This window comes from Tinamus guttatus, unplaced genomic scaffold (genome assembly GCF_059628265.1).
Source record: "Tinamus guttatus ecotype Peru unplaced genomic scaffold, ASM5962826v1 Tinamus_guttatus_pri_ptg000297l, whole genome shotgun sequence".
NCBI lineage: Eukaryota > Metazoa > Chordata > Aves > Tinamiformes > Tinamidae > Tinamus > Tinamus guttatus.
The window spans coordinates 2037440-2060026 of NW_028288831.1; the positions used below are offsets into that span (position 1 = coordinate 2037440).

General features: G+C 42.4%; 1 protein-coding gene across 1 annotated transcript in view; it reads right to left on the reverse strand.

The window, feature by feature from the left end:
• The window catches only part of PAPPA (pappalysin 1), a 177856-nt gene that overhangs the window by 32254 nt on the left and 123015 nt on the right, over positions 1 to 22587 (reverse strand). Inside the window, exons 11-15 of the mRNA XM_010212768.2 lie at positions 21997 to 22110; positions 21411 to 21546; positions 17783 to 17996; positions 8581 to 8749; positions 1120 to 1303 (exon numbers count right to left, since the gene is read on the reverse strand). Of these exons, the coding sequence (XP_010211070.1) occupies positions 1120 to 1303; positions 8581 to 8749; positions 17783 to 17996; positions 21411 to 21546; positions 21997 to 22110 (817 nt within the window). The remainder of the gene's footprint in view (positions 1 to 1119; positions 1304 to 8580; positions 8750 to 17782; positions 17997 to 21410; positions 21547 to 21996; positions 22111 to 22587) is intronic.

Below are 22587 nucleotides of genomic sequence, written 5' to 3' on the forward strand. Positions count from 1 at the left end.
GACAGTTCCCGGATAAAAGTGAGGTGATGCTGCACACAACAGCTGTATATGCCTTGACCTAGAGATTTGGTTATCATCCCTCAAGCTCCCCCAGGGGAATCATTAGTTCATGGTCTTGTCACTTTTTACCCGCTGATGCATTGCATAAAAAGCAGCAGTCTACCTGCTGAGGATAGCATTGCATTCCTCCAAGTTGTTTATTTTTACAAACATTTTTATGCCAGGCATTTTTTAACATCAGGCATTTTCGATGAGAAACCAGTTCCTTACTGAAAATGAACTTCTTCATAACCAAGAGAGAGAATTCCTTTGATGAAAGTCTCCTTTTTGAGTAGTTTTAACTTTCATTGTGGGTTGATTGGTTGGATTAAAAGAACGGAACTATTTGGTTACATATGAAGAAGATCAATATATCCTCCCACTGAAATAATGAACAATTCACATGCCCCTCTTCAAAAGGGGCAACATTTCAATAAGGAGAAGAGTGGATAGTACAGAAAACATGTTCGAGGTACTACCAGAAAAACAGCAGAGAAGGAGAAAGGAAAGGAAGAGGAAATAAGGAAGAAGAATATATTATTCTTGGGAAAATTTTAGTGACACACAAACAAGGAGGGGAGAAGAAAGAGGTCAGATATGAAGCAAGATGAGTGTGGAAAAGGAGAGAGATAACAGAAGGACTAGCAAAAAAACATGAAAGAGAAATATGTCACTGGAACATGGGACCCTTCAGTCTTTTCCTGTCTTTCAGAAAACATGGAGGGGGAATACAAGGGAGCCAGACACAGAAAGCAGAGAAGGCATGGGAAATAAGATGAGAGAGCTCAATTTGATTTATCCTCATGACTTCTCCATGTTTTGTTTGCATGGAAGCAATATTCACTGTCATTACTTCTTGGCCAGCCACAACCAATAAAAGGTCAAAGGAAGGTAATAGAGAGCGGAAAGAAAACCTAACTTCTAAGATAAATAAACCTTCCCAGAAACTCTTATAATTCTTCATATTTAAGATATCATGAGTAATTCTAAAATAACAGGAATAGTAACATATATTCCTAGGAGAAGTTTGTATTAGCTGTGCAGCTATCCCCAAATCCTTGCACAGACACTCTGCAGTACCTTTGAGAAGAGCAGGAGGTCGGCAAGTGAAGGAGCATTTTTTGCCAAAGGTGGTCCCTTCGCTGCAGTTGAATGTGGCTGGGTAGACATGGTATTGGTCTGGGACACCGCAGTCCACAGGCTCACAGGTCACCTGCTTGTTCCACTTCCCATCTGTGCAAGTCATGATGATGCTGGACTCCATCTGAAAAAAGACACATAACTAAAGACATGGTAACCAGAAAGGGAGAGAGCAAAATCATTTAAAGCTTCATAACATCCATTATTTTCATGACTGACAACACATGCAAAGCTAAGGCTGATCACTGTCAATGTCATTTGGACAGTGACTACTGGAAACATACAGGTCCACAAGAAATAGCATTAGAGGATCAACAGGTATATTTTTCCTTTGCAGTTTGGACCAAACCTTTGCCCATAAATAAACATCAGGTTGTTGAAGACATAAGTAACCTATTTTATTTTTTACAACACCAGTGGTGAAGTTTGTTCCTTCCCCTCCAATCCTCATCACAGCTGTGGGAGGAATGCCTTGTCTCACTCCTGAAGTGGCTGTTTTTCTGGATGCTGCTTAGTCTTCAAGATGCTCTGGCAGATTTAGGTTACTAATATTACAGACATTAATGAAAGCAATACAGAGATTCTTGAGTATGGTTACTTGGGATTCTTGAGTTTGGTTGAAAACAATACTACCAAAATGGAGGGGGGGGTTAACATCAGCTGTGGTGTAAAAGGCTACATAACATGTAACACAACAAATAATCTGGACTCTTATCTGCATCACCTTCTGGAACAAGCTGTGGAGCCTGCTGTTCTGCCTTGATATCAGAAAGGAGTGTGAAAAACTGAGCTGTTTGGATCTGACAGTTATCCCTGATCCTCTATTACCTGTGGAATGATACAGTCACTTGGAAGTAATTGACCATGAATTCTTCGTACACTGCTGGGGTCTAAATAACAGCAAACTTGGCAAGAACCTGTTGGTAACTACTGTCCGAATCTCTCCCAAGAGGTGTCCATCACTATGGGACTGAGGTATCTAAGAGGTTGGTTTGGGTCACACCAACATCATGTTCAAGTATTGACAGGTACTGCTATTGCTTCTATTATTGAACTGATCCAAATGAAATTAGGGCATGCTGCCCTGGCACTAGGGTTGTGCATGCTTGAAAGACAGGCTTTTGCCTGGAAGAGCTTGCAATTCACAAACCTAAGAGCATCCTGCCCATAATTTCACCTGGCACCTGGTCCAGAAAGTCATGAAAGGCAGAGGTTGAATATAGACTCAGTGCTTCACTCCCCAGATGCTACTCATTGCTACTGAGAAGCTACACTTCCATGGATTTGAGGAACAACTCAAAGAATGCAGCAGACAAATCCTGGAACACTTGGAAAAGAGAGGGAATTTTTAAAAAAAAGGAAAAAAAAAAGAAAAAAAAAAAAAGGAAAGAAAGGGAGGTAAAGGAGCCACCCTTCCAAGGCCAAGAGTAAGGATTTATCAGATGACCAAAGGACAGATATCTGCCAAAGGAAGCAGAACAAACAATATTATCTACTTTTTAATTAAAAAGGGAGGATGATTAAAAAATAAAAGAAAAAAGAGGTGAAGAATCTGAAAGCAATACTAATCTTTTCCACATCAGATTAGAGAGAGGGACAGAAGAAAAAGAAATATAAAGAGCCCAATACAAGATACGGTGGAAAGGGTAGACACCAGCAAAGACTCTGACCAAGCCGTACACCAGCATTCTCATGCCTCCAGGGAATATTTTATTAAGGATTACTATGCTCAGAGGAGACTTGCACCACCAACCATTGATCTGAGTTTATAAAAGGAAGAGGAATTTTTCTAGTACACATCAAAGAGACCTGGATTCCCTTTTGCAAAAACACCCTAATGGTTTCAACAGAAGTTCAGACCTGTCTCCCTTTGATATATGGTTGCATTTAGAATGGAAAAAGCAGTCCCAGAGCTGAGAAACTGGACACTTCCCAAGTGGGCACAAAATCTCTTTTCTAGACTATGGAGTTTATTTAAACAGGGAGCAGTGCTGATGGAAAAAAAAAAAAAAAAGGTATCTTCTACAAATTTAGAGTAGAACATCTTGGGATTCATGGAGTTCGCGCATAAGGTGACATCTGGGTCCTCGTTTTCAATCATTTTGCTCACCAGTGACTGTTAAATCTTTGTTGGTTATCAGATAGGCTTTACTGTAAAAAATATATATATATATATTCTGTAGACACATTGTGATGTGAAGATGCCTATGTTTCCGCAGAAGGTTTCTGTATGATTCTGATGGCAACTGAACAAGGAACAGCAGCATACTTCCATGCCTTCATAATTCATACACATATCAGCATTACCATAAATGTCAGATTTACAATCTACTGTACTCTCCAGATCCATTTTTGAAAAGAAAAGTGGAAATTATGTATTTCCCATCCACTATTATAGAGAATGTCTGCCATTTTTAAGGTATTGCACCCAAATTAGTGATGGAGCTCATGGCTCAAATCAAGTGCACTGCATGCCTGCATTCGACAGATTTCCAAAGGAGGTGGAGATGATCTTCTGAAAGTCAAGATCTTAGTTTGGAGACTAAAGAAATCCGTAATCCTGCTGAAAACACAACAGTGTAATTCTGCATTACAGACCGGATTGTTCCAGCATACACCGTTAACAAATGTTATCATGAAATAATGCTTAAGCACCATGGCTGCTGGGCAAGGGATTTGATGTGGAAATGCAAGGGATTAAAGCATAAAACCAAGCTGATGATGGCAGGTGCTATTCAAATGTTGAAGAAAAAACATAGGTCTTTCATTGTGTCCTTCCAGATGTTAGATCGAGGCTGAGCACAGGGAAGACATAGTGGTAGCAGACTTAAGTCCAAGAATTCAGTTGAGAGTCTTGGTGTGATCTACTTAGCCCAAGTTAACGCTTGTAATTCAGCCGCAGTCTTCCTGAGAGCTCATTGGAAATGCAATGTGCCTGGGCTCATTCTCTCCTTGGAAGCTATTCCTAGTTAGCAGTACACTTTATTTCTGCCTCTGTTCTAAACTTTGATGTGCAATACTTAATTTCACCATGTTTTTTGACTCTGGATTTTCCCCCGTAGAACTTCCCCAACAAAAACAGTAGCCAAATCTGGAAGACCTTCTATCCAGACACTTACAGCTTCTCCTCTCCTGATCACATTGGAAAACTTCCAGACAGAGAAGCAGTAACCAAGTGGTTAAGACTCTGGTTTCTCAGCTCATTCCAGTAATTTGTTCCACACTTAATATGATAAAAGCTGAGGTTTTCAAGGTCAGAGTAAATAATGATACATTCTAGATCATATCTATCATTCAGTATCATCACTTCAACAAATACAAGCACATGCATTTTTGTAGCAGAACATAAAATAAATGGCTTTACTGCAATGGAGGCAAAGATTAGTGAATTTGATTGGAAATGAAGAGGACAGTTCTATCATGGAAATTACTGTAGCTGGCACCCACAGGATCACAGTTTATTTCTCTTGCAAAATGCCCCCAAAGGTAGGATCTTTGCAATGCTTGGTGGCAGCATCCCAGCTGAAAGCCATGATCCAGGAGGTCAGCTCTCTGCAACGTCAGGTCAGAGGTCAGGGATGTTTAGCTGGGACTGGAGACAGAGCAGCACCACCTTCATATCTTGCATTGTGTCTTTGCGGCAATGTCTGTGTCTGCCCTTGCAAATCTCCCATCCGAGGTCTGAGCAAGCACGTATCTGTGTTCATCTGTTTCAAAATGACAAGGTCGTTCAGCTCATGGCAGTCCATATGAATCAGACAGAATCACAGAATGGTTAAGGTTGGAAGGGACCTCTAGAGATCATCTAGTCCAACCCCTCTGCTGAGGGGGAATGTAAAGAGGATGGAGCTAAACTCTTCTTGGTGGTGGTCAGTGACAGAACAAAAGGTGCTGGGCACAAACTGAAACACAGGAAGTTTCAATTCCATATGACAAGAACTTCTTTACTGTTAAGGTGACAGAGCACTGGAACAGGCTGCCCAGACAGGTTGTGGAGTCTCTTTCTTTGGAGATCTTCAAAATCCACCTGGACGTGATCCTGTGCAACGTCCTCTAGGTGAAGTACCTGGCTTCCTCGTCAGGTTTACTAGCTGTCACTTTGGATACTTCCTGCTGCTTTGATTGGCATAATGACAACCGCTTCCCTTCACGTACTGCCTTCCAGAAGAGGCTTACAAGGGTCTGCACCTTCGAAATGGGTCTGCAAAGATACAGTGTCCAGTACAGTGAAGACAATGCAAACAAAAACAAATCTGGTGTCAGAAAGATTTGCTTCTTGGCACTTTTAACAGCTTGCGAGAAATCATGTCTCCTTCCTGCTGCCCAAGATCCCAGCCGCCTCCTTCTTCAAGCGATGCTTCACGTGTGAAGTTTCCTCTCCTTAAAAATGAACAGCTGTGCCCTCCCCTCTAAGTATTCTTCCACTTCTGCCCACTACTGTGCCTCTAATTGAACCCACATGAGCCGTGCTTTCTTTTCCTGGCATGATTGATGATGCCTTTGCACAACATCAGGGAGCTGCTGGGTTTTAAATAACACCTCTTGACCAGAGCAGCAGTGGTGGTAGCTTCAAGGAGAGATGACAACAAGTAACTGAATGAGCGGGGCTTTCAGTGAAGGACAAGGGGGGGAGGAAAGAAGTGAAAGACAAAGGGGAAAAAGCGGAGGGAAAAAATAAAGAAGAATGATGGCGCTGTCAAGGGGGAGTGAGGAAATCAGGAGAAAATGAAACTTTCTTGTGAAAAAGACGTGTGAAGGATTTTGCTCCCATCACTACGCAAAACTTTTTTATTGTTGTTGAAGTCTCTAAATGAGAGTATGAGAGAACCCCAAGATGCAATGGCTCCTTTTTTGTTTTGTTTTTGCTTTAAGGCAAATGGCTTCTACTACATGTAGTGCTAATATATTTTGGACTTGGTGATTTTATGGAGTTTAACAAAATTTGAGAACAGGCACTTCTCAGAGGGCAAAAATGAAAGATATGTATTTTTTTCCTAAGAATGATTAAACATGGTGGCTTCAAGGAGAAAACAGAAGCCAGGAAGTCCAGGAACAGTTGGGATCATTTTCAAAAACCCTTTAGATGTAAAAGATTGATTTGAAATATGACTTATGCTCCCAGATTTCGAAGGTGCTTTTGAAACTTTTCCCTTTAAATCTCTGTTCACTCTTTTTTTTTTTAAGCCTTTCATCAAAATGTGGAAGAAAATTTGGTTCAGATGCTAAACTAGGGTGTGTTCATGGGACTGTCAATCATCTTTATCAGCCTGCAGTGGTCACAGGCCACGGACTTTCAGTCTGCCCTCTGAGACATTGCACCTCACCTCAGTCTTCTTCGTACCCAAGAGTATGAAATATCAGCAAGTGCAAAGCTACTTTGCTTCCTTCTTCTTGCAAAGGCCCCCACACTGTCAGCTGAGTGGGAAAAATATAGCTCAAAAGTCCTTCAAATCAGTCAATCAAGAAAAATACCCAACTGAATAGCAACAGTGTAACAACAAACAGCCTTGTGCAAAGTTCATCAGTCACAGCATGAAGTTCCTCCGAACGTGGATTAACAGTCCACGCGTCCTCCTCATCACCAAATGTTTGTGATCAGAAGAAGAACTGAAGCTGGGAAGCAATTGTGGAAGGAGCACAATGCAATTCAGTACAACACAATACAAGGAATCCAGACCATGGATTCCAGCATTTCTCAGATAATTCATTTTTTGCATGCAAGTTACACAAGTTCTGGCTTGAACACCTGACATAAAGAAATAAAACAAGATGATAGTGAAAGAAACTGTCCATTTCTATTCAGCAGATCTCCTAAGCACATGCATGAACTTTAAAGCATGTGTTTAAAATGCTTCGCTGATGGGGATATTGTGAAGTACACGCTTCACTCCTTCACTGATTTGAGCAGCACGGAGGAAAACAAAGCCATAAGCTTCAGATTTTTTATCGGTGGAAAAAGATGATAAAGTGCAAAAGTAGATCAGGGTGAGAGGAAGCGTGTTGTAATAGGCAGTGAGTATGTTAGCTAGGGGTGTTAAAATCCTCCACTCTTGTCATATGAATCTCATCAGGGCTTTGAAACCAAGGTCCTCAGAACAAAACCACAACGTAACAGTTGGATGAGCCTCCCCAAAAGGTACTTTTAGCATTTAAACAACACAGCGCTGGTGGAACATGCTTAGACTGTTTGATTTGAGCTTGGAATCTTGTGCGTTCAATGTACGGATCTCTTTCAACTATTTCCTGGTTCAGTCATCCAGGCTTGTTTGAGAACTTGTTTTCTGTTCTGTAGAAATGCTCAGCTGGAGCTAGGGTTCTGGTGCTGATGCCAATTAGGATGGAAGAGGCCCAGCTCGTGGGGTCCTGTATTTGTTTTGTAATTGAGTTGAAAGGGCTGACTCATTCCCCACCACTCCGTCTCCGCGCTCCGCGAGGTTATGAAGAACACAGTATTTCACAAATACAGACGGGCTGCGGAGGGCGGCTGCGTGCCAGCGGCCCCCGCGCCGTCCCCAGATGCGTGGCTGCCCCTGCAGCACACGCAGAGGTGCACGTGGGGGCCACCGCCACCGTGCCGCGCTCACCGGAGCCAGCGGCGTCCAAGCGGTGACGCGCTGGGGTGGCTGCACTCCGGTCCCTACGGCAGGGCCACGTACCCTGCACACACCGGTCCCAGCAGCACACCAACACCGGGACACGTCACGCACAGCCTTGGCCCCAGGGATAAAGCAGCAGCATGTTGGTTTTTTATCATTTAAAAAACTCTGCAGCTCCCCACAATACCCCCTCTCTGCATCAGGACATTTATGTTACTGCAGTGTTATTGCATAGCTCAAGGAAAACCAGTCAGCATCCCCTGACCCACTAGGGTGGGTTTTTGTGCTTTGGCTGCCTCTGAAAAGGTTTAGATGTTTTTTTCTCCTTTTTTGACACCTTTTTTTTTTTTATATAATGTCATAGTGTGGCTGGAAGCAGATGGACTGAATTGCTGCAAAGGAGTTAAGACTTTGTTAACTCCAACCCAAGGAATAAATTTGAGAAATTTTGCCCAGAAACTGGTTGTGCAAAACAACAACAACAACAACAACAACAACAACAACAACAACATGGCTACCTCGAAAAATCCTGTTGGTTGAATAGGACAGCCATGTCAGAGAAGGCTTAAATACATGTTTAAATCTTTTGTGTTGAAAATTTCTAAATTTTGCAAACACTAGAGATTTGCTCATTGCTAGCACCTTGTCCTAAAAAGTGAGATGACTTCTGTTCTGATTAGAAGAAATATTTGCATGTCATACTGCCACAAGGCTAAGCTCAGATGTGTGAGGCAGGTTGTTTAACTTCTCCATATCCGTTTGCTCCTCTCTCTTTTGTGGGTCATACGAAAACAGCAGAACAAACCTGGCTCTTGCTGAGATCGTCGTCTCGCTGGACTTGCAATGTGTAGCCTGTCTGGCAGCTCACGTTGCACTGGGCGCCGTTGTACCAGCCACCACTGCTGCAGTTCAGCAGCGCGTTCTCAATCTCCAGCTTTTGGCAATCAGTGGCTTCGCAAGAGTAGTGGACACAGCTAGGCAAGAAACAAGAAATTTTAGTTTCAGATGCACAGAAATGTCTGGGTGATACAAAACTACTATCTCTGATGGTCTGATTCAAACAAAATGTTATGGCACATGTTAACATCTAAGCATGGGGACAGTCCCCTCAGCTAAAGAGGAATGAAAATGCTGAGGGGCTTAAAGTATGTGCAGGCTTAAAAGAGGCAAAAAGTGTTTTGCTTGGTTAGGGAAAAGTTTCCTACAAAGTGATGTGCCTCTGATGAAAGTTGGAATAAGCTAAATATGGTTAAATTCATTCTGAGGGGGGAAAATCTTCACTTACTTCATCACCTGAGTAGGTAGGGAAGAACCTGAGACACGAAAATTCATAATAAAAAGGAAAAGCAATGAAACAATACACATACTCTGAAGTGGGCTACAAGATATTTGCATCTCCCAAAAAAAGGGTTAACAGCCACTGAAAACCCATCCACCTTAGTAAGTATAGGACTTAGCATGTACATGGTGTTTTGTTGTGTTCAAATTACTGTGCAGACATTAGCTAATTAATTTTCATGACACGCCTGTGAGACATCTGTGCCAGTATTGTTATCCTCACATTACTGATAGAGAAGCACATCTGCACATGTCTCTACTGAGCTACAGATCAGAGTAAACTGCATTATGCACCTCAACAACTCATTTCTCTGCCCCAAACCTGTATGGGAAGTGCCCACTGCCTGGAATTTCAGGTTAGTTTTCTACTGGCAGCTCCTTTCCGGAGTGCGATGGGCCATAAACAACCTCCGCGTTCAAAAAGACAGATCTCATGTCTTTATCTTGCATAAAGTATTACTGTTGATGGGCTTGAGAAGGCAGAATTCTACCTCTACACTGTCCAACTAGTCATATTCTCATGTGCAACAAACAGCATCTTGTTCCTCAGCAGTACAACTGAAAAACGATGCTCACCATTCTTGCAGAATAGGCAAGCCTTTTCCAGGGATGATCCACACAGCTCCTGGTGTGGAGGGAAGGACTGGATGGCTTCCTATCCTTCTGCTGATGCTAGAACTCAGGTTCCCTTTTGCATTAGCTGCCACAAGAAGAAGTCACCATGTTGTACTGTGAGGGGCTGCTTATATCATACTAAGGGTTTCATGTCTGTTTTCCAGTCACTGCAGTTCACAGCCTGACATGAAAATTTAAATTACCACTGATTTCAGTTTTGATCAGTTAGTAAGATAGTGGATGAAATGGCTGAAGTTCAAGTAGACACTCCAACCCAAAGCCCATGTGGTCTTCTTTTGCACGTAAGTGAGATGAGGAGAATGGCTATGTGCAATAGTCTTGTAAATGACCGACATGAACCACCCAGTGGTGTGAACCACAGCCCTGATTTTGTGCTATCATATGCCAGCCTCACATACTGTGACTCTTTTGAGTGAAGCTTGCTATTTCATGACATGGCTAGTTGAGTAAATTGCCAGTTAACATTAGTAAGAATGTCTGAATTTGGATGTTAAAGACCATGAATGGATGAACATGGAACCCCACCAAACCCTCACTACATACCCCAGGTACAGCTACACAGGAAGACTAATTGTTGTTTTGTTCCCCTGTGTTTCTGAGACGGTGAGGCCTCAGTGTGAGTTTCCTCTGTGTCACAGCTTCAGTGACAACTTGACTCACAGAGGAAAAAACGTTAACATTAGTAAGAATGTCTGAACTTGGACATCAAGAGAGCATGAATGACGAATATGATACTTCATCAAACCCTCTCTACATACCCCAGGTACACCTACACATGAAGGCTCTTACTTTGTTCCCCTCTGCTTTTGAGATGGTGAGGCTTCAATGTGAGTTCCTTCTGTGCCATGGCTTCAGTGACAAGTTGACTCACAGAGGAAAGAACGTTTACACCATTGCCAAGCCATTCTCTGAAGCACATACTGTGAACCTTGACTGCCCATTGCAAAACTCTTGAAAAATCTGAAACGCCTTTTGAGCAAAAGTTAGAAAAATAAGCTAATAGAAGACCTATTTAATATCTTGAGTGAACTTATGTGCAACACTTCAATGTGGCACTGGATCCAGGCTTGAATGGCATCAGAGGAATGGATGAAACTAAGAAAACCTTTTTCATTTGCACAGATGGAAATCTGGAGCAACTTCACTGCAGTTAAGGGGTGCTGCCCTTCAGTTCTATCAATGTAAAGGAGAAAAGGATCCGGCTTCTTGAGTTCAGATCAGGACACCAGATGAGAAAGCCTGAGCTTAAAAGTCCTACAGAACTGAAACGCCACAGACAAAGGCATTAAGAAACACTTATTGTGATGTTCTTCTTTCTGTTTACAAGTCCCCTTGTGGTCTTAGTAAATGGCCAGGGAACATTTTTAGCCACCCCCTCCAGGCTCCAGATTATGCCTTGGTTAGCAGATCATCTGGGCAGCTCGCTCTGTCTGTAACTCTATATGAATGACTTCAGTGACAAACAATACAACCATTCACTTTTTGTAAAAAAAACAGCCACTGCCACCAAATGTTTCCAATTTAAATATTTCTGGTTCTCTAGCTACTGGTTCCAATTTGGTATCAGCTACTGTCAGCCGTAAATCCCAAAGAATTTTGAAGTCATGATCCTGAATTGAGTTCTGCAACTGCAGAATTAAGAAGGAGAAATGAATATCTCCAAGTAGGAAATTTAGACAAAGAACCCATCACATCCATGTTGCAGAATTGTGGGTTACAGAAGCTCTTGCACGGGACCTGCTATTTAACAGTGGTTAATCATCACATGTTCCAGAAATGATGCATTTCTTGGGGAAGAAACAATATAGAATATCTGAGAATGAAATTATTTCTACTTTAACTTATGTTGCTCCCTGGCACGGAGCAGCTTGAGCTTTCTTATCATTCAAAATTGGGTGACATCAGCAAAACTGCCTATTTCAAGCCAACCATAGTCTATCCTAACCCTCAAACTTCACCTGGGAACTCCTTGCAAGAGTGCTAACTGATCTGGACCAACCCTATGTGAGGGATGCAGGGACCACTCTAATGACTTACTGATTTATCTATATATAAAGATCTAGTATTGGTGTCTGGGATAATACTTAATATTCTTCACATTGCTACCTCTGCCTCAGGATCCACCTGTTCCTATTCTAATTCCTTGCACTAGAAAAGTATGATTTCCTAAAGCACATAAAGCCAAGTGCAAGAAGCAGTGAATTTCTCGCACATGTTCCAATGCCTGCAACATGTTAAAAATATAGATTAAGGCAGACTATTCTGATGATTTAAAAAAACCTCGAGCTGAGTTAATTTCATATATAGGCTAAAGTTCTGAGTCAGTTCTTACTTTATTTAAATCCATTTTGCCCAACCCTAATCTAAAGGAGCTCAGTCATTAGCCTCTAAATCTTTACTTCTCTGTGCCAATATTGGCCCCAATTCAGTAAGGCACTCAAATGTGTGCTTAACTTCAAAAGTATGGTTAAGTCCCATTGACAGATTTGACTACAGGGGGATGTAAGCACATAGCTGAGGGCTTTGCTAAAGGGTCCTGGAGACACAATCCCAGAAATATTTGTATTTTAAAATGTTTATAGAAAATTATGACAATTAAGTGGAACTCTTCCTTCCTGACATAAAAACAAATGAGTACTTCCTCCTTTGAAAAGCTTACAGCAAGCCAAATGTTTTTTCCTTAACTCTGTAGTCAAACACTTTTCCAAGAACTCATCTTAACACAGTGCCCTAATTATTTGTTTTCTTTGCAACAGCTCTGCCACATGTATATGTAGATGTGATATTAGAAACATACAGTATACACTTGTATGAGCTCAACCAGTATCTATTTTATATAGGAAAAACTTCATTTTCCACAGTCCAGGCCAGCCTAGACTGAAGTACGCTTAATTTTGATTCTATGCCACCCTTCATATAAACCACATACCTACAACCTTCTGTCATGATTTCTAATAAATTTATCCTTATGGTGGAATTGGCTTCTGCTCTGTCTGCAGAGATCTTTCAAAAGGCAAAAGCAGGTTATCTCTTCTTAATGCAAATGTATATGCACCACTTTGAAAAGAAAAGGTTTCTAGTTATATTCCTTCTTGTAGCTTCAGAAGCTAAAGAGAGGTATGAACTACAAATTTATCAATGAATTTACTTGTGTTTGGTTTTCAGCTAAATTGTACTGCTTTTTTTGTAGTGACAAGAAATTCAGAGAACATATACCTGAATCCTTTGGACTGAATGGGGATAGGTCAATCTGTACCAGCTGGACCACAAGATGACAGATTGTGACCTTTCTTTATACGTTTTTGCCTTCACGTTGTCCATGGGAGTGATCAAAAGAGTAGCTCTTACCTATGCTCCCTTCAGCGATTTAACTTCAGTGCTGCTAGACCTGTCTTGGACAGCAATCGCAGTGAAGCGCTAACGCAAACTGGTGGGGCAGGAATGCAGATGGGCACGGAAGATATACTGAAAATACCCAACACAGCCCCAGGTAACTCACGGGGAAGGAAAGGCTGAGCTAGCGCACGTCCTCTGCTCCAGCCCCACCACTGCAAGGGAAACGGCTCCCGACAGGGAATTGCCCTGTGCTCCCAGGGGTGCATCCTGTTGTGCAAGATATCCCATCCAGGGGGGTCCGGATTGAGCCGATAAAGCGTTCAAAGCCTCTGTGCACCCTTCCGGGGGCTAAGCAATGCCTGTGTGCCTCCGTGCAGCCTGGCGGGTCTCCCTGCGAGAATGTGTTGAGGCAAACAAAGAAAACACATCGCGTTCCAGTTTAATAAAAGCCAAATGATGCCATTTGCCAATTACCAAAATGGGGCGAAGGTTAAAAACCCACTGAATTATAACACATGTCACAGACCAAAGCTTCTATGATTAACAGTTCTGTGAGAAATTCATTAATTTCACCAGAAGCAAGCTGACAGAGATTGTGCTTAATGACAGAATGCAGGGCAGGCGAAACGGTCAGGGAAACGGTGGCTGAATCAGTTAAGAAAAAGCTGTATTAAATAACTAAAAAAAAAAATAAGCTATGAGAAAACTTTTTGCCTTATAAAAAAAAAAAAAAAAAAGAAGATTATAAAGGGTCATTGCATTTGTTACACTGCTAAAGATTTATCTTCATAATTTCTTTTCAAGAAGCTGGTATCAGGAGGGAGTTAAAACAATGAAAAAAAAAAAGGACTGGGCGAGCTACTTTTCTCTGAGGCTTGTGTAGGGCCACCAAAAGAGGTAATCTCAGAGGAACTCCCTCTGTGGAGGCCAGGTGTGCTGTTGAGCAGTGCTCAGCTATGCCAGGTGGTGCATTTTGCTACAAGGAACTGTGGGTGCAAGGGTTTTGAACTGTGCTTGGATGTAACATAGGTTCCCTCCTCAGAACCTGGGAGCTGAACTCAGAAAACCGAGGCACATTAACCATGTGGAGGTATTTTTTGCCTATAATGCTGCTCAACAACAGCTGTAAAACACACAGATGTACACACTTACATTGCTACATGGAAGAGGAAAACACAAAATTTGCCCTGCAGAAGCCATTTTGCAGCTGTAACAGTGTGTTCACATCAACGAGCCAAGATTTAATAGGACCAGGTAAAGCAAAATATTTTCACTGTACTAACTAGAAAGCGCTAAGATCCATGCCAGCTGTATAACAAGCAAAGGTGGAACACGGATGTTGGAGAGCTGCAGGTAGGAAAATCCTACACCAAGGGAGGTAAGGCTCGTTTTCATTGCAAACAGGGAGTTACTGGAGAATCATAAAGTTGGAAACTGTCATGAAATGCAGAAATCTGGCAGATGAAGTGAGATGTCTACCTAGGTGGAAATGCCTCTTGAGTGCAGTCACTAGGAGAGAAGCAGATGACAACAGCAGGAAGGCAGGAGGTGGCAGGTCTTGTGAGCAAGCAGGGGACTGTCCCTGGGGAAAAGCAGTGCTTCCCTACACTACCTTGATGGGGATGGGAGACCCCCAAGGTGATGTTCCCTACATGGCAAAAAGGACAAAACCCTAATTTCTGAGGAACCACCATCAAAGATAGCCCCAGCGAGCCGTGTTCTCATAGCACTCATGCAACCAAGTGTGGGAACTTGCTCCTGTGCATCCAGTTTCACTCTGCCACTCACAAAGCTGAACAGGAAATAATAAAATGGCAATAACCCGAGCTATATAGGTGTGAAATTAGTGCAAGAGGAGAGTTAACTGGGCCATTACATTGGTTTTAAGGATGCAACGTGAAAATAAAGCATGTCATTTTTACAGCACATCTCCAACAGTGAGGTAAACTTTTGCGGAAAAAATAAAAAGAAGCTTGTGGTCAGCTGCAGCAGAAAAAAAACAACTGGAAAAATACAACTGGAAAGTACAGAATATTTTTTAAACGCTCTATAAATGTCTTCAGAATGATGGAATGGATTTTTTAAAAGAAATAAAGATGACTGAGAACAAGATTCTATAAAGTTCAATGGGACTTTCACAGTTAAGCTCCATTTTTTCTTTTAAGCCTTATCTCTCACACACATTTTAAGAAAGAAGAGTGAGTATATGTTTTATTTTCAGTTATTAAGTTGTCACCAACCCCTTGGAGAGATCCATTCACCCTCAAAATAAGAGCTGTGTTAACATTTAAGGGACAATATATTTCTTTTCTTTCACATATTTAAAATCTGCACCCTAGCCTAGAAGTGCCTGTATGTGGCTATAAATCCTCTCCAACCAAAATAATTCTCCTTGAAAAGAGGGAAATAATATCTCTTTAGAGAGAAGCCAAAAAGAAGGCAAAAATATCCATATTTATCTAAGAAAAATGAAAGCGGTGAAGTTGATGCTTATACATAGGAAGCAAAGTTATTTTAAAAAATGATCAAGTACATGACCATATCATGCAGATGCAACAACCATCAAGGAAAGGAGAGCAGGGAAGCATGAGCACTGAGGATCCCTAGTGCTGAAAAAGGGTCTGATAGGGACAACATGAGTCTGGGAGGCAGAAGGGAAGGAGGTGGCTTCAAATGACTGGGGACAGATCAGCCCTAACATGCACTGAGTGTGCTAGGCAGCTCTCACAGCAGAAGACCCATATCCAGCTGCTGCCCTGCTTATGAATAAATTAAAAACAAGCAAACAAAGCCTTCTTTCCATATTCATTCTGGACTGGGTAAACTAACGAAGCAAAAACAGCAAAGGTAACAGCAAAGCGATTTTGTGTTTGCCTGTTCCTCGATGCTTTGATATTTGTCTTTCTTAACGCACATCTTCTCTACATGATGGACAACTGAACTGCATGGAGTTTCTTGTCTCTGGAGGAAAGCATATATGGCCACCCTAAATGATCCCATCAGAAGGCAGATTGGAATTTTTCCCCTATGCAGTCAATGAAAAAAAAATACTGATTTCAATTTGCTTTGCATCGGTGCTTTATATCAGAGAGTTTCTAGTTCTTTGATTGATGTTGGAAGCTTTACGTTCAATCCAACACTATAACCTGAACGTTTTAAAATGTCACTGCTTTGAAGAAGCAAGGCTTTGAGTGAAGTTTTGGAGACCCAGGGGCTGAGACGGGTCAGTGAATTATGAGAACAAAGGGAAACAAACTAACAAACAAAAAATCAGAAGAAGAAGAAAGAAGCAAATGATGGGTGATTCTTCTCCAAGAAATTTCTAAAGGTTAGTTCGCTGCAGAGGCTCACTGAAGCTTTGCCTAAGGGGAAAGCATTTTTTATTAAGGAAATAACTTTCTAAACACAGAGCACTTCTAATTTCGTAAGTGAACAAATGGTTCAGTTCCTACTGAAAACTTTAGATAGAGGAATGTGGTCCTGCGTCTCAGCCTTCTCAAGTACCCTGTTGCTTCTTACTATCTCCTTCCAGTGGGTCTTTCTTGCTCTTTTTCTGTCTCTGTGTTGGGATTTGGCCAAACTTCCACAACTACACTTCTCATCTGAAACTTGATCTTGCTGTCTTTGGGCCTCTGAATTTATACAACCTATTGCACAGAATGATCAGACGCCTTGAATCTAGGTCAGAACACACTGACTGGATTGATTTAGCTATAGATATACTCTTTTTTTCTTTTTCTGTTTTTTTCCGTTATCCCCCTTCTCACCCTCCCCCCTTCTTGGAATAAAAGCAGGTCCTAAAAACAAGCCAGAACATTATGAAAAACCTGACAGTCTGCTTAAGAGGCTGAGCAGAGGCTTGCTAGGAAAAGCAGCTTGCTTTACTTTTGCTGTTGCTATAGTTTGATGCTTGCTCACAACTTTGAATTCTCAGAGAAAAGTGATTCTTTGAGGGGTTTTGCTAAATTCTCCCCACTTCTTTTCAATGCCTTGCTGAAAGGATCCCTGAAGCTGCTGCACCAGAGGCCGTGAAAGGTCACAGTCTCTGTGGGATGCTGTAAAGCAGCGACTGAGAGGGCTTGGTGGTGATCTATTGATGTGTCTGTAATAACAACAAGAATAAAACGGTAGCCATAAACCTTTCATCCTGGGGGGTCCCACAGAGCTTTTCAGAGCATGAGCCAGATCCTTTGGGGTACTGAGAGACTTTGCCCAGCCATAAAACTTGACACGAACGCTGGTGCTGAGCACCCACCGCTGTGGGCTGAGCGCCTTGCAGAACGTGGCCCTGCTGGGGCACAAGAACCACTTTGTCCCTGTGCTCCCGTTTCTGTGGGAGGTCCCTGCAGCCGTTTAACAGCACAAAGCAGTTTAGCTCGAGGACGAAGTGCGAGCGGCTAAAATGAGGCCTTCCTGGGGAATGCATGTAGAGTTAACTGGCCCCAATTCCAAGCTTGGGATAAAGGAGGGAGGAGAAAGGAAGAGGAAATAATTCACTAACAGTATCCTATACGGGTTAAATGTCCCATCCATCCTGATCAGTGAGAACACTGCCGTTTTTTTCTCCAGCAACACAAAAGGGTCAGCAGGGTTCAGCTGCCTTGCCCCTCCTGGCTCCTTTTAACCTCTCGCTTGGGCCTGCCGGGGCTGGGGGCGGCGCGCGGCGAGGCGAGGAGGAAGCGGGCTGACAGGCTCACCTCTGCTCCGCCGGGCTGTAGGTCTGGCCTCGCTGGCAGCTGCTGATGGTGATGGGGTCGAAGTTGTGGAAGGAACGCAGGGCCACCCCGGAGATGGCCACAAACTGGGAGCTGAAGCTAATGAGGACAGCCCGGGTGTGATAAAAAGGGTGACTGAGGTCATGGATCACGGGGATAATCAGGGGATTGTTCCTGCAGCTCAGGACGTGGACACCTGCCAGAAGAGAGACAAGATCAGAGGAAGGGTCAGACTTAACACAATTGCTTCTCGAAGCCATTGGCACTTCAGAAGCATTTCACCCATAGGAACGGCCCTATAGAACTCTAAAGTTATGGTAAGCTGCCTGGAGGGGCTTCCCAAATCGCTCTGTAGAGCTTAGCAGAGAAGTATATCCCTCCAGACAGCTAAAGAAAGGCTGCCATTCTCTTTGCAAATGCGGTAGGCTCTCAGAGCAATTTCTTTAGACCATAGCTACATTTCTATTGTGCTCTGTTAAATCAGGAGCAACCATCACGGAGGAAGTGGAGTTGCACTATTGTAAAACTAGTCTGAGAGGACGGTTAAAGCCTTTATACTGTGCATCAAATGGCACTGGCAGAATGGGTGGCTTTGAGTACAACGGGCAGTTTACCCATGGCTTGTTTGTAGCCGTGCATGTCATTAACACCCAATGTTAAACTTTTAACGTCAACTCTATGTCGAATGTACCCAGTTTTGCTTTCGTTTGATTGTTTTCAGCCTTGGCTCCTTCCTAGAAAGGGCAAAGATGGTCTTGGAGAGGGAGAAATTGGTGTGATGGATACAGACAGGATTTTGCATATGACCTCCTTTGAGAATAAAAAAACTCCAAGTATCTGATGATGCTCAGTAGAACCAGAGATGTGATGAGGAGACTTCTTATCCCTTTTTCTTCAGTAGACAAGGCATGCAGGAAGAAATTCCCACCGTCACATAGGAATAACTTGAATTCAGGTGAGCCAAATCCATCTCAGGCATAACTCAAAGGACAGACAACTGTCAGTTGGCCTCAGAATTCATTACCTCAGATTCACAAGCTTGCAACTGGCTGCAAAGTCCGACCTGCCTGGCTCCCTGCAGATCAGGTTGCTTCAGTTCTGTTCACCTCACTGGAGTTCCCTCAGCAACAAATTTGGCCCAAGCCCTTTGCCTACCCCACTACACTTACAAATTTGAAAATAAAATAGATTTTATTTGCATGTTTAAATGGTGAGAGTTTTTACTATTTTTTCCCACTTTTTGCTTTTTGATTCAAAATCAAAGAAATAAAAAAAGTTTTCATTTTTCCCCTTAGAAAGTGATTTCCTGTGAATTAGGACAGACTTCTGACCACTCTCTTTAAACATCTATCTCCCATCTTCTGTTAAAAAAAATCTTTCTGTAATAAAAAGTAAAATAAAATAAAAAAGCAAACCTCTTTTTGTTTTGGTCTTTGCCTGACCCTGAAATAACCTTCCTCTCTACTTGCCTCCCACAGGTCTTTTGATATCAGTTCCTTGTGGAACGGTGCACGTTTCTCACTTACAAACAGGTGCAGTTAATACTTGAAATCCCGAGTTCCCAAATTCCTTGGAAGTTTCTGCCTTCTCTGATGGAAAGCCAAAAAAGACCTTATGGTATGAGTCTGTTTATTCATTTCATTTTCAGTCCTAGAACCAAGGCGGCGTCCACAACAAGACAGATCCTCTCAGTTGCACTGCAGTTACTGGTGTTTTCTGCCCCAACAAGGTAAATAGAGACTGAATGGGGCAGCATTTAGCTAAACTGCCTTCATTAAAAAAAAAAAAAAAAAAACGCACTCACTTGAGGTAGAACATATTAGCAGAGGAGCATGAGTTCAAATTATCTTGATGGTTGCCCCTGTTCATCTAGCTCTGTAGTGATCTATTCATTAGCCCTTCAATATCTCTTAAAATCTATTCAGCATGTGTATGCCAGTTGCTCTTAACCCACATATCTGAGGTATTTGCTATCCTTTCTCCTAGGGAGTCTCAAAAGAAACTTCTCTTTATTTCTGGACCATCCACACAGTACAAGCTTGTTCTGGCCAGTGCAGCAAAGTGCAGTTCTGGGTACACTGCACTTGTACACGGAGCTGCACTTTAGCACAACTATAATCTGATCTAGTTTTATACTCACTAATACAGGTACCAGTGATGGACAGGCATGATGGGCTTCATGCAATCCAGCACAAGCTTAAATACTGTTACCTCATTCTAGGACGTACTTCCACTTTGCTGCTGACTTCTGCTTAAGCCTGCCTGACAATCCAGTCAACCTTGCAGCCCCTGCATGCCAAGCTTTGCATCCCAGCTGCAAGTTTCTAACTTGCTGCAGGAAAAGGACCTAATGCTAAGCCCAGCTCTGCCTGAGCAAGAGCTGCTGGGCAGACAAACCTACACCTCTTCTCCTCTGCGCCAGGACAGATTTCTCTGCGAAGACCACAGGGGCTTTTCCATGATGAAGACAGCGTCTCAACTGTGAGGATTTGCAGGCGTCAGTTTGAGGCATGCCAAACTCATGTTGCAACTTCTTTGAGGATTTCAAAACTTCGCCCTTGGTTTCCTCTTTGCTCCTCTTTCTTGCCCTTTTCCTCTCACAGTCTGTTTGTCTGTCTCTTTTCAAAGTGTCGCATTAAGCAGTTGTTAGCATAGTTGTGTCTCTGTCATTTATTTCTCAGGGGGAAACAGCTATGTGCCACTGTTTTGCAAAAGGAGGAGGGTAAGACCAGTGCAGGCACTCTGTGCAAACTAGAGCTGTCCTCGTTCAACCTGCACTGCTTGCTGTGATTTTCTGTTTGTTCTTTTGACAACAGACACCTCACATTTCCTTTCCTCCACATCCCACCAATATTATATATTGCACAGGATAGTCAAACACCTTTCACTTGCCAGTGACGCTTATCTTTTGCATCACTAGGAGGAAGTTGGTATGAGTCTGAACTTGGCAAGAATAAAAGTTCTGGTAAAACAAAATTGGGGGAGAAGGTTATTTTTCCCTAAAAAATCACTTTCAGTGATCTATCTTGGGATTTTAATACAACTCACACACCCACAGACTCTGTCACACACATCTGCTTGAGGCCATGCAGCTCCCACCCAGCCTGCAAGGTCTTTGGTGTTAGAGCTTCATCAAACCTGAAATGTTTCACATGAAAAATGTTGGCCTAGATAAACCAAAATTTATCATGAAGACCTTGTTACCCTTGAAGGGAGAGAGGAAGAAAACCACCCATCTCCTTGTGAGGTGTCCAAGTGCCTTGATTATGGTCTGCTTCATTGGACAACAGCAGTCAAAGGTTTTCTTCATACAGCTGGCTTGGCTGTCTTATCTGGAGCCCCTTCACAGACATTATAACAAAGCTTTTAGAAGACCCAGTATCCAGGCCATCAAACAATATAGAAACCTCCTTTTATGTAGTATTAGATGTATCAAATGATGCATCATTTTCAACAGACTGTCAATCAAATTCAGGTTCTGAAGCATTAACCAAGCACTTTTTCTTTCTGATCCTGGAAAAGCTGAAGAGTACAAGCCACAGATCCTAAGCAGGGCTAGCAACAGATTAAGCAAACACTAGAGAGAGAGTTGAATAAAATCCACTCTTACCAAGATCATGACTTTGCTCCTTGGTGTCAAACAGCTGCACACTGATGGTTTCCTGCTTCTGATCCAGGTAGTAGGTGCCATCAGTGACCAAGTGAACAAGAACTGCTGCAGCTACCATAGGCTGGGAAAAATAAGCCTGAGAAAAAAAAAAAGCCCCTCAAAAGCTGAGATAGGTGAAAGAGGTGGGCTTAAAAAGTAAAATTAAAAGCCAGTGCAGAACTTTTAAATAACAATTCTCCCTTTATTTTAACAGAGAAATGTTCTCTTCCAAACTGTCTTACTTCTTGGAGCTATTACTGACTGTTTATCCAGTACACGGGAAGCCTGAACCCAGACACACAAACTGAATAGGATTTGAGTTAAACAGCTCTGCAGCTGGAGGCTGTAACCTCTCTGAAAGTCAATGGACTTGTCACAGGAGGGGGCTTTACCAGTCATTCCCTAGATGGTTATATGTTCATAGACTTCGTTTTGCTATTTTGCACCAAACATATTTCAAAGAAAGCAGAAGCCTGGCACTGGAGAGTCTCTGAAGACAGACAAACAGGAAACTTCTGAATTACCCTGGCACTTGTACCCTTCTTACCTTGAGCCAGAAAATGGTCTGAGTCATGTGGGAATACTGGAAGTTGGCTGTGCAGGGATACCATGCATACTGAGACACACCATCATTCAAGTCAATCACCTTAGTTCGACACATCTGAGAGAGAAAAAGGAAATGCCAGAAGGAATGTAAACGCTACTGTGAAAGGATTATGACTGTTTAAAGGGGGACAAAAGTCCACGTACATTACTAGAATAAAATAAAACTTAATAAAGATACCTCAATACCATGAGAATTATTCCAAAGTTAAGTTTTTTGGGTCTTTCTACTCAATAAAAATGTAAACATAAATGATCAAAGGACTCACAGCAGCAAGATGGTAACCAACAGTTTCTTCTTGTACTTAATTTATTACAGCGAGGACTTTGAGTGTCTAGCTCAACTTTACTAAAGGGACCACCACTATTTGACTGAAATCAAAGCAATGATTACTTCTGAACACACCAACTCAGGGCAGGAGACATCTGTGAATGCACTCCACACTACTCAATAATGTCCTATTTAAGCCTGCATGTCACTGTAACCTTGGGGAAGCCATAGATGGCCATGTAAACTTGGAATTAAGTGTAGCCA